General features: G+C 48.5%; 2 protein-coding genes across 10 annotated transcripts in view; both read right to left on the bottom strand.

Annotated features, from left to right (window-relative positions):
* SEC16A (SEC16 homolog A, endoplasmic reticulum export factor) overlaps positions 1-2,403 on the bottom strand; it is a 31,927-nt gene extending 29,524 nt beyond the window's left edge. For 3 of the 6 annotated variants that reach the window (XM_080401943.1, XM_080401946.1, XM_080401947.1), the window contains exon 1: positions 1,804-2,403. The gene's annotated coding sequence lies outside the window, so the exon portion shown is untranslated. The remainder of the gene's footprint in view (positions 1-1,803) is intronic. The other 3 variants (XM_080401944.1, XM_080401945.1, XM_080401948.1) reach the window with 3 other exon arrangements.
* A 6,337-nt stretch (positions 2,404-8,740) lies between these two features.
* Positions 8,741-15,692, bottom strand: part of NOTCH1 (notch receptor 1) — a 43,080-nt gene continuing 36,128 nt past the window's right edge. For all 4 annotated transcript variants that reach the window (XM_080401939.1, XM_080401941.1, XM_080401940.1 and 1 more), the window contains exons 26-34: positions 15,225-15,653; positions 14,266-14,414; positions 13,421-13,637; positions 12,980-13,070; positions 12,533-12,698; positions 11,494-11,789; positions 11,007-11,154; positions 10,797-10,894; positions 8,741-10,348 (exon numbers count right to left, since the gene is read on the bottom strand). In XM_080401939.1, the coding sequence (XP_080258065.1) occupies positions 8,879-10,348; positions 10,797-10,894; positions 11,007-11,154; positions 11,494-11,789; positions 12,533-12,698; positions 12,980-13,070; positions 13,421-13,637; positions 14,266-14,414; positions 15,225-15,653 (3,064 nt within the window). In that variant the 3' untranslated portion in view covers positions 8,741-8,878. The remainder of the gene's footprint in view (positions 10,349-10,796; positions 10,895-11,006; positions 11,155-11,493; positions 11,790-12,532; positions 12,699-12,979; positions 13,071-13,420; positions 13,638-14,265; positions 14,415-15,224; positions 15,654-15,692) is intronic.

Genomic DNA, 15,692 nt, shown 5'->3' with positions numbered 1-15,692 from the left:
CCATCCCTACTTATCTAGCCTAGAAATTCTTAACTTTCAACAGGTTTATTAACAGATAATGCAGAGCAGCCTGCTAAACATTAGTCACCAGAAATAACAATTGCAGAAGGTGTTTCCAGACATGCCAAGAAAATGTTACCAAAGAGGGAAAGAAAAGATTAAAAGTACCCTCTAGACAAAGGCATCAATAAATTTCACCTGATGAGCTCTACAGCCATGATTAGTTTTAAACTCCCCTGTGAAAATTTATCTGCACGAAGGAATAATTTATTTTGGGGAAAATAATTTAATCCTATCTCCAAGGGACATAAACTATATAAATTACGCTTAAACAAGAAAAAGTATGCCCACAAAGCAGGTTACAGAGTACTAATGTTAATTCTCATGTATGCCTATATATACACACACGTTGGCACACACATGTGCGCATACCGAAGAATAAACAACATGTTCACATACACAGATTCTGAACAATGAGAACAAAGTGAATAAAAAAAAACCTGCTGCAATCCCAAAGACAAGAATAGCTAGCAAATGAGATTTGCAGCTTTGGAAAAAAAAATAAATCAGTATCTGGGACACCAGTTTTTCAGATTTTTTTTATGTCGACAGTTGCACACCTGCACACATGTGGATGACACTCAGGTTGAACACATTCTACATTTTTAGTACTCTTGATAGCTTCCTACTGGCCTTCTCATAAATGGCAACCACAGTTACAAATGTTATTCAGTAAAAATACAGTTGTAGGACAAGGGGGAATGACTTTAAACTGAAAGAGGGTAGATTTAGATTAGATATCAGGACAAAATTCTCCACCATGAGGGTGCTGAGGTGCTGGCACAGGCTGCCCAGAGCAGCTGGGGATGCCCCATCCCTGGAAGTGCTCCAGGCCAGGCTGGACGGGGCTGGGAGCAACCTGGTCTAGTGGCAGGTGACCCTGCCCGTGGCAGGGGGGTGGAACTGGATGATCTTTAATGCCCCTTCTGACCCAAACAGTTCCATGATTCTATGGCTCTATGAAAAGAGCTCTTTAGGAAATCAAAAGCACAGAGCTTAACATGATTCACAGACAGAAGCAGCACAAAACATTTCCATTTGTTTTGTAAAGGAGACTGCCTACCAGTCCATTACACCAGCAGGTCCCAACACTTCCAGGCAATTGCACTACTGAGTCAGCAGCAGTTGCTACTCCAGTAAAGCACAGACCTATGACACTTGTCAACTCGAAAAAAACCTGAGTTGTGACAAGTATTGTGTCTTGTCAGAAGAAATACACGATAACGAGTGCCAGGTAATAATGATAACTGTAGGATCCCCCTTTCCCCCACCCCATGAAATATTATTCGTGCACCTGTCCCACCGTGGCACCCGAGGCGACCCAGAACGACCCAAATCCCAAACCCTGCCCGAATCCTGCAGGGAAAGCCGCCTGGGCAGCAGTGCCCGGTGCCTGCCGCAGCCCCTCACCGCCGCGCCCCTCCTTGCGGCACTACCACCTGCCCCAACCGGGGCCAGGGGCCGAGCCCCGGGGCCGCCAGCGACCCGCCGCCTCCCTGCGCTGCGGCAGGCGGCCCCGGGAGCCGCCGCCCGGAGACCCACCCGCACTGAAGTACGGCGGCACAGGGCAGCCCCCGCCGCACCGAGGGGAGCGCCGGCCGCCGCCAGCCCCCGGGGCCCGCACCTCAGGCCCTGCGCTCCTCACGCAGCCCGCCCGGGATTCCCAGCCCTCCGGGCTGCCGCCGGCCCCTTCCCTCAGCCGCCCCTCACGCTGCGGCGGCGCCCGGTCCTGCCCCGTAGTACCTGGCAGCTCCCCGCCGACGGAGACCCCTCAGCAGCGGGCGGCGCCGCCCCCCTTCACGGCCGCAGCACCAGCCCCCTCCGCCGCCATCTTGGAACATCCGCCTCAGTTCCGCCGCCGCCGACGTGTCATGCCGCGTCGCGCGATGACGCCACAGAGCGCGCGGGGCCCGGCGCCGCGCGCTTGTTTGTGTTTCTCTCCGGCCGGCTCCGCCCGCCCTCCCGCGTTCCTTAAAGGGAAAAGGGGGCGGCAGGAGTGTCGGAGGGGGGGGGGGGAAAACAAACAACAACAAAAAAACCCACCCAAACCAGCAACAGGCAGTCCTAAGGGCGGGAGCGGCCTCGATAGTGCCCGCCCCGTGGCGACACGCTCTGGGTGTCACGGGTTCGAGGCCCGGCTAGGGTGGCTGCGGGGGCGGCCGGTCTTCGTGCCTCCCGCGTTGGGCGCTGCGGTCCCGGTTGTCCGCTCGGCGTGGCGGGTGGGGCTGTGCTGCCAAGCCTCTGTCCGCCGCAGGCCTCGCTCCTGGCCGGTCGGGGTTTGGCGGAGCGCGGCGCCGTGGGAGTCCCGGGCACCCGTTTCCGAGCGCCAGGGTTTCCCGGGGCGGGTGCAGTGACGCAGGAGGCCGCCAGGGCGGGACAGAGCTCCGCGGGGCACGGCCCGGGCACTGGCTGCGGCGCCGGCGCCGGCCCCGGCCTGTCACGGGGGAGCTGCGGGCGGGGGGACGGCGGGGAGCTGGGTCAGCGCGCTGCTCCGGGCCGCTCAGCCTGAGAACGAGGAAAACCGGGTTTTTTTGAAGGAAGAGGCAAAATTAAAGAAACTGTTAGTAGTTGCAAAGCGAGATCTCTGTCTCGCAGGTCCATGGGGGCTTAATTTGTGAGAGGCTGTGGACCGTGTGAGGGGACACGAACTGTACTGGGGGGCTGTCAGCCATGTCAGGGGACAAGAACCGTGTGAGGGGACATGAACCGCATGGGGGACTGTTATCCATGTCAGGGGACAAGAATCGTGTGAGGGGACATGAACTGCATGGGGGGCTGTTCGCCATGTCAGGGGACAAGAACCGTGTCAGTGGCCGTTAGCTGTGAGAGGGGACATGAACTGCTTGGGGGGCTGTCAGCCATGTCAGGGGCCATCAGCCATGTGAGGCGACACGAACTGTGTGAGGGGCTGTTAGCCATGTGAGGGGACAAGAACCGTGCGAGGGGACCATGAACCGCATAGGAGGCTGTTACCCATGTCAGGGGCCATCAGCCACGCGAGGGGCTGTTAGCCGTGTCAGGGGACATGAACTGTGTGAGGGGCTGTTAGCTGTGTGAGGGAACAAGAACCACGTGAGCGCTCGGAAGGCTGGCATACAAGCATCCAAAAGCTGCAGCATGGCAGACGGCTCGGTTCATCCCTGCTGCACACAGCTGTCCCTGGGATGCATTAACTTAGAGGCCCTATAAACGCACTTCAGAGAAGCATATGTTTGGTGGTCTGTTGTGTTTGTTGTTTTTTTTTTTTAAGACGAGATCATAGCATGATTTCAAATAGTTATGTGCTAGTCTAAAGATTTTACTCCACTCTGCTGTGTGTTGGGGCTATTTCACACAAACACGGAGCTTTTAAGGGGTGAGTCGCTGTTCAAACCAAAGAACGATGTCTCCTTTACAGGTGGTGGCCACTGTGCCAATATTGTCATACTCTGCACCTAACAACAAACCTTGGAGAGGAAAATACAAATGACCTACCAAATGTCTTAATCAAGGGTTATTATCAGCACAAGAGCTGTTTCTGCAAACTGGATCATTAAAGCAGGGCGATATCCTCAAAGGCCAGTCCAAGCAGGGGAAGCAGCACTTTGATGCTGGTGTGGGAACCAGAGGCAGCGCTGTGATTTTTACAGTGCCTTTCATCTCCCTCTTTTGTAGGAACATTCTTATAAATCAGCTTGTCAAATACAATTTCCCTACACTGGCATGAATTGCAGATATAAGCCCTGGTCCTCCCTTGGTATTTCCCCCAACAGGTGTAATCTGAGGAAACATGACTTTAATTAGCTTGATTGACTTTTAAAAAATATGCATGTATTCTGTAAATATCATCAACAGCTTACATCTGTATAGCTATATATTTATATTACATATCTAACCCTCTTATACACCTATATACATACATACACAACATAAACATTGATGATGGAATCTCACCTTTGCTGTTCTGATAAGTATGTGATTATAAAGAATTGCTACATTAAAATATTAAATTCCTTTTTACCCTGAAGCTTTCTAACAGATTTGCCATACTCAGCAAGTGCAGCCAGTTCTGGACTTGAGAGTGACCAGTTACAAATAAAAAAGCTGGCAGGATGAGGACAGCATGTGTCTTTCTCCCCTGCTTCATCAGCTTACATGGTGTACAACACATGATACTGATCTTTTCCCATTAAATTCTGATAATTTCTTCAGCCTTCAGGTTGCAGGCAACCATAAACACATCCCTGTCCTAGGAGCTCGCTATTAAAGGGATCATTCTCTGAGTTTAGAAACAAGGAAAATGGCTAAAGGAGAGTATGAGTATTGGTATTCTGTATCAGGCTAACCAACTCGAACAAGCTGAGCTTTATTTATTTACTCATTTAGTTGCTGTGATTAGTCAAACTATCCCAGCCACATTAACCCATGTGTAATTGGAGATAGGCTACACCTTAGATGAATTCGGCTTCTTTTGTACATTCTTAAGGGGGTGATTGGAGCTGCAGCAAGAATTCGGCAATCAGGGTTCCAGCAGCTGTTAGCAACTTTCTGAGCAAACACCAACAGCCTGGAGGTAAAAGCAATACAGAGTAGCAGTTTCTAAACGTCCCATCTAATTGAGCAGGAATAATGAAAACAAAGAAGAAAAAAAACCAAGCCCTCCAGCATGTAAACAAATAGTTCAGGTGCACCAATTCCTCATAGCATCAACATACTTGCCATCAGAATAGCTGGGTGCTAATCTTGTCTTAAGCAAACATTTCTGAACCCTTCCCTTGGTGTGGGAAGTAATTTAAGTGCTTCTCAGCCTTTTTCACCTGGAGTGCTAAAACAACCACGCTTACCATGACCCGTTGGTTCCTCAGCATCTTCTGTTGACACTAGAGCTTGAAATCCAGCTGCCAGCACCTTTACCAACCCGAGGTAAAGATGAGCTTGTGGTTGGGCCATGCAGGTTGGCTGGAGGGGACTGGGGGAAGGCAGATCCTTCAGAGAGTTGGTGGGAAAGCCCAAGTGCAGAAGGAGGGTGCGAAACTGGGGCCATGTCTTGTTTCTCATTTAACTTTGCCTCAATCCCAGCTGCGCATCTGTGACCCTATGATCATCTCGTGTACTTGCCCAGGAAAGCAGGAGTGAGGGACTGGCAGGAGTTCATGCGTCACCAGATGTCTTCATAAATGTAAGAGACATTGGGGGCTAAACGCTTAAAAACTAAACTGTGTGGCCTTGCTCCTCTGCTGCTTAGGAAACCTTTTCTGACTTGTAGTTTGAATCACCTTTTGGCCAGTTTATTAGTATCTATTCATGTGCCAATGCTGACCTTGTTTTACCTTTCTCTGGTATTTAGTCCCCTCTTTCCTCATTCTGGCTCTGACCCATCCTTATGGGAAATTACGTGCCTTGCAGCCCCTCACTTTTTAAATGAGCTGCGTGTATTTTGTTGCCTCTTGCAATGTTGTGTTGTTTTGCACATCCTTATAACTTCCTTTTCTTAATCCATTCCAGGCCAAATTCCTGGTTTGACCATGAGGGACTGGAGTGTTGCACACTAGACCAGGTGTGAGAACCTTACTAATGCCTCCCATTGGCATGAGCATCTCCCGGTCTCACTGGCAGCATGGGGCCATGCGGTGCTTGCAGCCAGCCATGGGCACGGGTGCTGGGATGTGTACGTGTGGGAGACACCTGGGAGGATGGGCTGCGTGGGAACATGGCTGGATGTTCCCAGACGTGATTCATGGACAGCACATGTGCGAATCGCGGTGAAGGCAGACACACTTCATCTAGCGTATCCCAGATGGGATGCAGCAAGACACAACTTGGGGGGAAGAGCACGTCTCAGGAAGCCCATCTCCAGGGTGTCCCTTGGGGTAACGAGATCCTCGCTGGTGAATCGCATTTTGCAGGGGAAAGAGGGATTTGTCCTCAGCTAAAATACACCTTTCTGCAGAGTCTGCAGGGAGTGCACACTGGCACATCGGCTCCCTAACCTCTGAAGGTGCTGCATTTCACTGCTGCTGGGTGGCGTGTAAAATGCAACTGCTGCAGCACCAGCTTCTGGCCAGCTGTACAGCCTGTCTGGCAGCCCCGAATCCGTCTGGGGCTGGATACTGGGTACATGTACGCACATGCCCACTCCCTCCCTAGCTACAGAGTGGAAAATACCAGCATTCCATGAGTTACCAGGCTTATCTGATTTGGGAGGAGGTCCACAGCTTGGCTATTTATATCCAGTTATTTGGGGACTTTGCAGCTGCATTTGGACTATAGAGTCCCTGTGGGGAAGAAAGAATTAAATTCAATTACCTTTCAAAATCTTGAGCGCAGCAAAGACAGCACACATTTCTGTACAGTGTCTGTGCCTGGAGTGGCATTAGTGAAACTTCCCTTGGGTGCTGCTGCCCTTTGGTGGTGTAGTCAGATGGCTCCCCAGTTCCTATCCGCGCAAGCCACCACATCTGAGAGCCCAGCCATATGCTCAGCGCTGCGTGTGAAGTAGGAAGCTCCATACATAACTCGTAAAAACACTACTTGTAGAGGGCTGTTTCCATAGGCACCATGGAATTAAAAGCACATGGCCTTTTTTTACCCTTGGCCGTCTCATCAGGCAGAGAACGCTCCTAAAAAAACCATCAGAAAGCAAAGTTTTAAAGTGACAGAATACAGTACTTTGAACATGCGTGAGTGACACTCTTTAAAAAACTTTTCCCCTTTTAGGTCCTGACTGAACGGCAGAGGCCCGAGAAGACATCAGAGCATCCACAGCACAGGTAAAGGGCTACCTGGGCAAAGGCCACCCTGGCCGAAAGCCTCGCAGAGCCCCTCCTACCTTGCTCAATCCAGATGTCTCAATTTGGTGAGAGTTTTGCACAAGTTAAGGAGAAAGTTTCACTGTCCAAAGCTCTGCTCTGAGCTTTAACACAGAGAACAAGATGTTAGGGAAGTGTCGAGGCAGCCCTGCAGTACTGAGACAGCAGGTATCAAGCCCAGATTTCAACCATTCTGTAACAAAAACACTGAAGTTCCAGTTTTAGTAAAATCTAGATGCCCAGAAGCATCATTTATTGCAAATCAGTTAACCAAAAAAAATACATCATTTTTGCAAACTACAACTTTGCATGTAGATAACTTTATTACAGAAGATATCTTTTCTTAAACTACACTCTAGTTTATAAAACATAGGAAGATTCAACACCACGTGATGTTTTTATCACTCAGGCATGTCACAATAACAATGGTCTGAAATGTTAACTAAGACGAGTGCTCAGCAAGGCACTGTGCCTTGAGAAATATCCATTTTATTTGGTGTTCTAATAAAAAGGAATGAGGAAAAGGAAACCTTTTTTCAGGTTTTCCTGATTAAATGCTATTTGCCTGCCCCATACACATATCTAGACTTAGCGTGTCTGCTTGCCTTTGCACCCGAGTGAGTGATATTCCAACACCTCTATAAGGTGATATATTTATATTTAAGACTTGCTCATTTAGATTTTTGAAACAAAATCCACCTTTTCTTAAAAAAAACATATTTACAAACATTAAATCTGCCACAGGCTTATACTATATTTTACATGATACACAGAAAGAGTGTACATCAATATAAAAAAAGATGATCACTCCAGACTAACAAGAACAAAATGTTAACGTTTCACAGCACAGACTCGACTGTGCTGTCCTTCGCCCTCCTGTTTACCCAGTTCAGCATCCAACCAAAACTGGCAGCACTTTCCACTGAGCACCCAGCAACTGCGCTGCCAGAGGAGCTGGAGACGGGCGAGTACTTCGTGGTGGCAGTGTTATAATGCTTTGTAATCTCACTCAGGTTGTCTGCATTAATAGACACGCCTTCTTTAAAATAGGCAGGCCATCCTTAAAATAAGGATGTGGTTTACAAGTTTATATTGGCATTTATTTCTTAAACAGTTACTCAAATGCAAACACAAAAACAAAAAACAGTAAAGATATTCAAAGTAAAATTAAGTCTCCGTTGTGTATAGTTATGCGTTTGGTATATACTCCATAGTTATGGGCTTGCCCTCTTCAAAGTTTGGCAAATAGACTTCTTTTTGGTGGGGGACGGTATTCATGTTTTGTAGGTTTGTTTGTTCTTTTTTAGCTTAGATCCTGTTCTTACAGGTCTATAATCCTGATTACTTTTTTTTAAGATCATAAAAATCATTTAAATATATATTTTTTTATATATATAAACCCAAGAGAGAACAAAACTTCTTATTATCAAGGCAAATGTACAACTATATAATACTGAAATTTAAACAAAGATTCATGACTGGTACCATAAAATGTCCTCTCAGTTATAATAACAAAGGAAACATTTTAAAGTACATTTCAAAAATCTGTTCACACTTAATTTTTTTCCCCCTAAGGAGTGGTATTTTTAGTCAATTTTTCCTTCCCCTTTTCTTTCTCACCTCTCTTTCTGAGTTGAAAGAATAAAAAAATAAATTAATGGCATTTCAGAATCACAAATCACTGCTTATAGCTTTACATAAACATTTCCTCTCAAATCAAACACAATGAACCCCCCCAAACAAAAAAGAATGTCCTATAAAAACCTAATTTTTTGATTTCTTGAAACACAACTGGTATCCCACATCGAGTTCTTAACAATAGAACATATAAATAAAAAGGCAGTGTTTTCATGTAAAATAAAAAGTACATAAATAAATACTAAAAAAAAGGAATTAATTTGTCTTTTTATTTTTTTATAAAAACATATTTAAAAAGGATCCTTTAATGAAAGCATCCAGTGTCCTTTTAAAAAAGATTTCCTCGAGCTTCTAACTCCCACTGAGCATCAGTGTCTATGAAACACTGTCTTTTACTTGAAGGCTTCAGGGATGTGTCCCATCTGTGACTGCATACTCGTGGGAGGGCTGGAGATGCCCTCGGACCAGTCGGACACGTTGGAGTGAGGAGATGAGCTGGACCACTGGTCCGGTGACTCCGGAGATGGCGTTAGGAAAGGGTGGTCGGGCACCTGGAGCTGGTGGCTGGGGGTGTTGTCCAAGGGGGAGGAATAACTGTGCTGGGAAGGTGGAGTTAGAAACTGCGTGGTGGTCATGGGCTGGGCAAGGGAGGATGGCAGAGACGTGGGCAGCATCTGGGAATCTTGAGGCAGGATCGTGTGGACTGCCATGGTACTGCTGCTCACCGGCTGCATGTCGGGCTGGCTCAGCTCGGTACCGAGGAAATTCTGGCCAATGTGACCGCTCGCACTGGAACTGGGGTTGTGATGCTGCTGTGGTTGCTGCTGCTGTGGTTGCTGCTGGGGTTGCTGTGGCTGCTGCTGCGGCTGCATGTTTTGCTGCTGCAGCTGTTGCTGCTGCATCTGCTGTAGCTGCTGGCTCTGCATCAGGTGAGGCTGGGAAGCCAGCCGAGTGTTGGGCATGGCCTGGTAGCTCATCATCTGCGACAAGCTTGTGGGGGGCAAGCCATTGTGCAGGGAGGTCATCATACCATGTTGAAGGTTTTGCGTCTGCTGATGGGCCCCTGGTTGCATGTTGCCTCTCATGGGGTTGTACTGATTCTGGACCATGCCGTTCTGCAGCCTGGTGAGCCAGTCACACTGCCCGTTCAGACCGGCCGCTCCGCCGACAGAGAAATTCATCGGGGCATTGCTCATCACTGTGCTGGGGCTGGAGACGGGGAGGTGAGAGAGACGCGGCGGCACCGAATCGAAGGCCATCCTGCTGGAGTTTCCCATGGCCATATCCTGCTTTCCCGCCATGTTGAGGTGGTTGATGCTCATGTGGGCATCAGGCATGCCTGGCAGATGATTCAGAGGCATGGAAGGTGACTGCTGAAACGGAGAGGTCATCAGTGGAGGAGAGGCGACATCTGACAGGTACCCATGGGGTGACTCCAGGGAGTCCACTGGAGACAACACACTGGAATTGTCCAGCAGACATCCTTTTCCATCTTGTGACTTTTTCCTCCGGGCTTTGAGGTCTTTGGCATCCTTGCCGTTGCAGCTCAAGCCCTTGGTACTCGGCTTCCTGGCCTTCTTGCCCTGGACGGCAGGTTTCAGGTTGCCAATGTAGCTGTTGGGAGAGCAGAGCGGTGGGGACAGCGTAGGTGCCCCCAAAGGGCCGTTGTGCAGTGGTGGGCTCCGCACCAGGTTGTACTCATCCAACAGCCTCACGATGTCATGGTGCATGCGCTCCTGGGCGATGTCCCGTGGGAGCCGGTCCATGTGGTCCGTGATGTCACGGTTGGCAAAATGGTCCAGCAGGACCTTGGCGGTTTCGTAGCTCCCTTCTCTGGCTGCGAGGAACAGTGGGGTCTCCTCCTGGAAACCCAGCAAAGATGGTTAGGTTTGAGTTCACAGATTCTCCTGGCTAACGCTATCCTGAGGTCTACACCCAGCACCATGCAGATGGGTGGCAGAGACAGTAACTGTCTCTCCTTTGGTGAGGTTTTGCTGCTGCTTTTTCCTACACTGCTAAGTGACATCCTTGTACTGATATCAAATCAGGAACCTTATGAGTGACCCAGAACAATGCAAGGTGATAGCCACACAAACACTGCATCATACTGCTCACCAAGCACTGCACATCCCCTCAGTATCACCCATAGGACCAAATCCCACAATGCTTCTTTGAGCTAAATCAAACAGCTTCATTCAGAGCAGAACGGAGTCTCAATGCCAAACTGTTATTTTTTAAGCAAAAATTACTCTTTTAACAGACTCCCCAAATGGTTCTTTCTTTGCCTGCATCATCCCGGGAGACTCTTACCTTATTGTTCTGCATATCCTTATTGGCACCATTCTTCAGGAGAACTACTGCGGCTTCAACATTATTCACAGCAGCTGCCCAGTGCAGTGCCGACTTGCCTACAGAGGAAGAATGTGAAATACAACACACGTTAGTGAGTGGTAACAGTAACAGCAGGCAGTCCTTCCCTTCCACTTCTCAGGAAGCCTGTATTTTAGTTGCCTGCAGTACCTAGATCATCCACGGCATTGACGTCTGCGTGGCAGTTGATGAGATCATCCAGCATGCCCTCCACAGCCAAGCGAGCGGCCAAGATCAGAGGAGTGGTCCCGTCATGCATTCGGGCATCAAGATCTGTTGCCCTGTTCCTAATCAGGATCTGCCACAGCAAGGGTCAAAGTGCAAGAATCACAAACATTAGGAGGGACAGACAGCAGACACTCCAGGTCTCAGGCCCTACAACCCCCTTTCCAGAGGCTGGTCCCTCCAGTCCCTGCTCCCAGTCTGGGGGTGCACATCTGAGGGCGGCTATGGGGTTGCTGCTTTGCTGTGCCCTGCCCTGAGACAACAGGGACTTCAGTTTTCAAGACTTCCACCCCATACCTCACCAGGGCAAGCTGGAGACCCTGCGATCAGCTCAGCTGTGTGGCTGACTCTGCACGCAGCACCAGTATTTCCCCCAGAAAACCCCAAGACTGGTGGCAAAAGGATCAATTACCTGGAAGACGCCTTGGGCATCGGCAGAGACGGCGGCATGGAGGGGCGTCCTGCCCATGTTATCTTGGATGTTTGCATCAGCACTAGCTTCCAGCAGGCGCTTGGCAGCGTCTGAACGGGAGTACCTGGCAGCCAGGTGAAGCGCCGTCTCGCCGGTGCGGTCAGTCTGGTTGTGTAAGCTGGCGCCTTGGTAAATGAAATCTGAAATGACGGCGGGAGCATCGTCTTCCTCTTCACTATTGCCGGTCTCCAGCCCTCCTCCACTGCACGAGGCGATCATGAGGGGAGTGAAGCCATCTGGAAAGCACAGGGGAACTCGGTGAAAAAAGGCTTTTTACTCTTCTGTAATGCAGGCGGCTCAGCAAGATGCCCTGTCTGCGTTAGATGCTTATTCTCATGGGTGCATCAAGACTGAGTTCCTGACTGGTTCTAAACATCAAACATGAATATCCTTCCTCTGATATGGATCTGAAATTCCTTAGTGGTATCTCACCACTCACTGCTTTTCCTATTTCATCTGCTAGCGTGCACACTGTAACATATAAGGTGCAATTTATAAAGAACGTTGCTCAAAGCAAACTTGAGTATGGTACAGTGCAGCCTTAAGTATTTTCATTATTTCAGAGAACAGTTTCACAGTCATGGGGAAGACCAAATGTTTGTAATAATTTAAAAGCCTATTAACTATTAATACTAGTTAAAAACCTGAAAAGGAGATTGTGAAACATGCTGTTTGGTAGGGGGAGAGGAATCTAGAAGTGGAAGAGAGATAAATCGGATGATTTAATAGGCACCGTTTCTGTATTCTCTCATTTTCATCTCAGTGATTAAACAAAAGAGATCCTATGGAAAGCAAAATGTGGTGGGGTGCATCTCTAAATCACACACAACAGCAACCATGCGATGCAGAACATCTAGCAGCAAGTCCATACTAGCGATAGAGGCAGGTAGGGCTGCCTGGGACTGCTCATCTGCAGGGGATAAGGGAGGATTTCAGATTAGCTGACAGGCAGCACAGAATTGAAAGGAGTCCACCTTACCAGGACCTCTGACGTTGACATCCATACAGTCTGCATCGATTTCACCTTGTGGTGGAGTAGGCGCCATGGAGGATATGCGCAGGTCAGCAGCATCCAGGTGCTGCTGGGTCCACTGCCTGTGATCCGTCTGATCGTCCGTGTCAGGCAGCATCGCCTGCTCCTCGAACTGAGGAATGACGGTGGGAAATGAGCACTGAGCAAAGCGCACAAACCAGGGTGGGAGGAGGGGGTGAACTCTAGCGTGGAAAGCTCTGCAAGTCTCAAAGGTGTGTTTGTCACACGCAGGTTTGCAAAGGAGCCAGCAGCAGCAGCAATGTGTAGCGCAGACCGGGCCTCCGAGGGTCCCTCTGCTGCTCTGCTGCCTTCGACAGCGCTCAGCTCCTTCTGTGACAAAACCCAGCGAGTGAGGACTTGCAGCACAGAAAGAGAATGCGGCAGTGAGCTTACCCTGAACTTCTTGGTGTCCAAGGTCTCCTCATCACCCCACTCATTTTGGTTGTCATCCATCAGCGTACCGTCTGAAGCATTTTTGAGGGGTCTTTAAAAACAAAGCAAAAAATCAGCTCCTCTGCAGGAACTAGTCTGTGATGGACTGTGTTTATCTACACGCACAAACTGAAAGAAGAATCAACCAGGAAATTTCCAGGAGGTTCCCCTCAGGTTGCCTTTCATTTTTTACCAAATGCAAACGGATCACGAAGCATTTAAAAACCTCCTCCAGATGGGAACACTGTTTTCCCCATGCAGAACTTTAAGAAACCTCATTTTTCTCCTCCCCACTACACCAGTACGATGCACTGGAGAACAGAACTCCGATGGGCTCTTGCAGAAGAGCCCCGAGCAGCCCTGCTGCACTGTGTTTAATGGGTTAGCAAGCAAATTACTCACTTCAGTCCAACAGAATCCTCCCCAAGTGGTTCTCGTCGCTTCTTCTTGCTCGACTCTGTCACTTTGAAGCCTTCTGGGAACCAAAGCTGCCCATGCTCCCTGCGCCGCTTACGAGACACCAGTACTCCCAATCCAATGAAAGCAAGCAAGACCAGCGCAGCCACCACCACGTACATAGGATACAGCTGGGAGTTCTTCGTGGGCTCAGCTGTTTCACCTACAAAACAGTGGGGCACAAAGAGATGCTGAGACATTAAGCTGCATAGCAAACCAGTGACAGAGTGGAAATGAAGCAAAATTAGTTAATAGAGGTACCTAAGTCTGATCTAAATCAGCCCCCCCAAAATAAGGTCATTTTATACGCTATTAATCAGAATTGCAAACTATCGGCAAATTCTCGGCTGCACAAGCCAGCCTGCATCAGGAGACAGCTTCACTTTTTTCTCCTTTAAGGAAAAGGATTAACAAACTTCAAATCATTGCGCTTGCATTGAGCTGTTAAGACAAAAGGATTTAGGGGGGATTTTGAAGATACAAACTTCAACTCCTTGCATGTCACTGATTGATTGGAGCTGGTTGGGTTTTCTTTTTCTTTTCTTTTTTTTTTTTTTTAATAACTTTTATAGTGATAATGATTTTGAAATAAAACTGAAATAAGCAAAAATAATAAAACTGTTTTGCTTTTTGTTGTTTTTTTTTTTAAGAACAGACTTAAAGAACCAAAAAAAGATGCAAGGTTATAAAAAACAGACTGTGCTCAAATGCAGCCAGCTGACAGATAACTAAACATGGATAAAGCTGAGAAGTTTTGGCTGTCTCCTCCCCAGCTGACCAACCATACTTACTTTTAACGGCTTCTATTTTGTAGGGTATGTTCAGGTTGCCAAGGGAGGCCAAGGCACCCAGGAACGCCGCCACATCAGTTGCACTCTGGAAGCACTGTGAAGACGACTGGATGCACTGGCGGTTATCAATTTCCAAGTAGACGATGGATCTGTGCGAGAGAAGAGTCAATGAGACGATGGATCTGTGTGGACCAATGACCACACCACGAAGACAGTCGAGCCCTGTCTCCCTTCCCTCTTTAAGCCCCCCATCAGTGGGAATTAGAAAGTGGGGAACCCATCTCCTCGCTTCCCTGTGGCCCAAGCCCTGCAGCTCACCCTCATGGTCTATTGGATTTGCCTCGATGAATGCTGTGAAATCTAACTCCCCATCTACAGGAATGGAAGGGAGTCTCTCCTTCACAATGTTTTAAAATCACCCAAACTCTACAGTATCTTAAATAATGCTGTTTGGGAGCCTTCAGATCTTTTCACATCAGTTTTGCTGCTCTAACTCCTTTCCTTTTGGTGGCTTTTGATTGAGCCCACAGAGAGGGAGAAGGTTAGATCTGTATGTTTATATCAAAGATCTCCACGCACAGTTTGCAGTAATTGAGTTTTACAACAAAGCTCTAGAAAGCATTTCCCAGGGAGAAACTGAGGCTTAACTTAATGACTTCCTGAAGTCAGACAGTCAGTCAGGCCAACCTCTGCTTCCAGGTCCCACCCAGCCCAGCCCTGGCTCCCAACAATACACAGGACTCCTTCAATCGTGAGAGTCGGTGCAGCATTGTATCAGGGATTCCTGAGCGATCACTCGACTTTCCCACATGAGAGCAAAATCCGGTTTCTATTCACACAGAAAGCAACATCTAAATACAATTATCTGGCCTACATCCTTCCCTTTATTGCGTGTTACTATTATCAACACAGAAAACAAATGCTGCTCAGTAAAAAAGGAACCCATCGGTCCCTCTTACCCTCTGATGTCCATCTGATCGAGCTCTCTCTTCTGCCTTCTGCCAGCCCTGGAGTAGATGCTGCTCTTTACTTTGTTGATGATGGCACTAGACATATCTGACCAGTCCTCTGTTGACCTCTTGATGTAGTGCTTCTTCAGCTCCTCCTCATTGCCATAGTATGGAAAGATCATATACTCTCCCTTAGGGTTCTTCTTGAAGACCACGTTGGTGTGCAGCACGCGGCTCAGCTCCCGCAGGAAGTTGAAAGAGTTGTTCTTCAGGTTCTCAGGAGTGATCAGGACCACCACCACCAGCGTGCCATCTGCAAGCTTCTCTGGCATGTTGTTTGCGCAGTCCAGCCCATCCCATTCGCACTCAAAGTTATTGCAGCCCTGGTCACAGTGACCATCTGAGAAGTGATCTTTGCAGTACTGATCATACAGAGGGCTGGGCAGAAGGCAAAGAAAGGCAGAGGAAAGAATTAGA

The sequence above is a fragment of the Falco punctatus genome (genome assembly GCF_963210335.1).
Source record: "Falco punctatus genome assembly, chromosome: 9".
Taxonomy (NCBI): domain Eukaryota; kingdom Metazoa; phylum Chordata; class Aves; order Falconiformes; family Falconidae; genus Falco; species Falco punctatus.
This window is presented reverse-complemented; position numbering and strand designations above follow the sequence as displayed.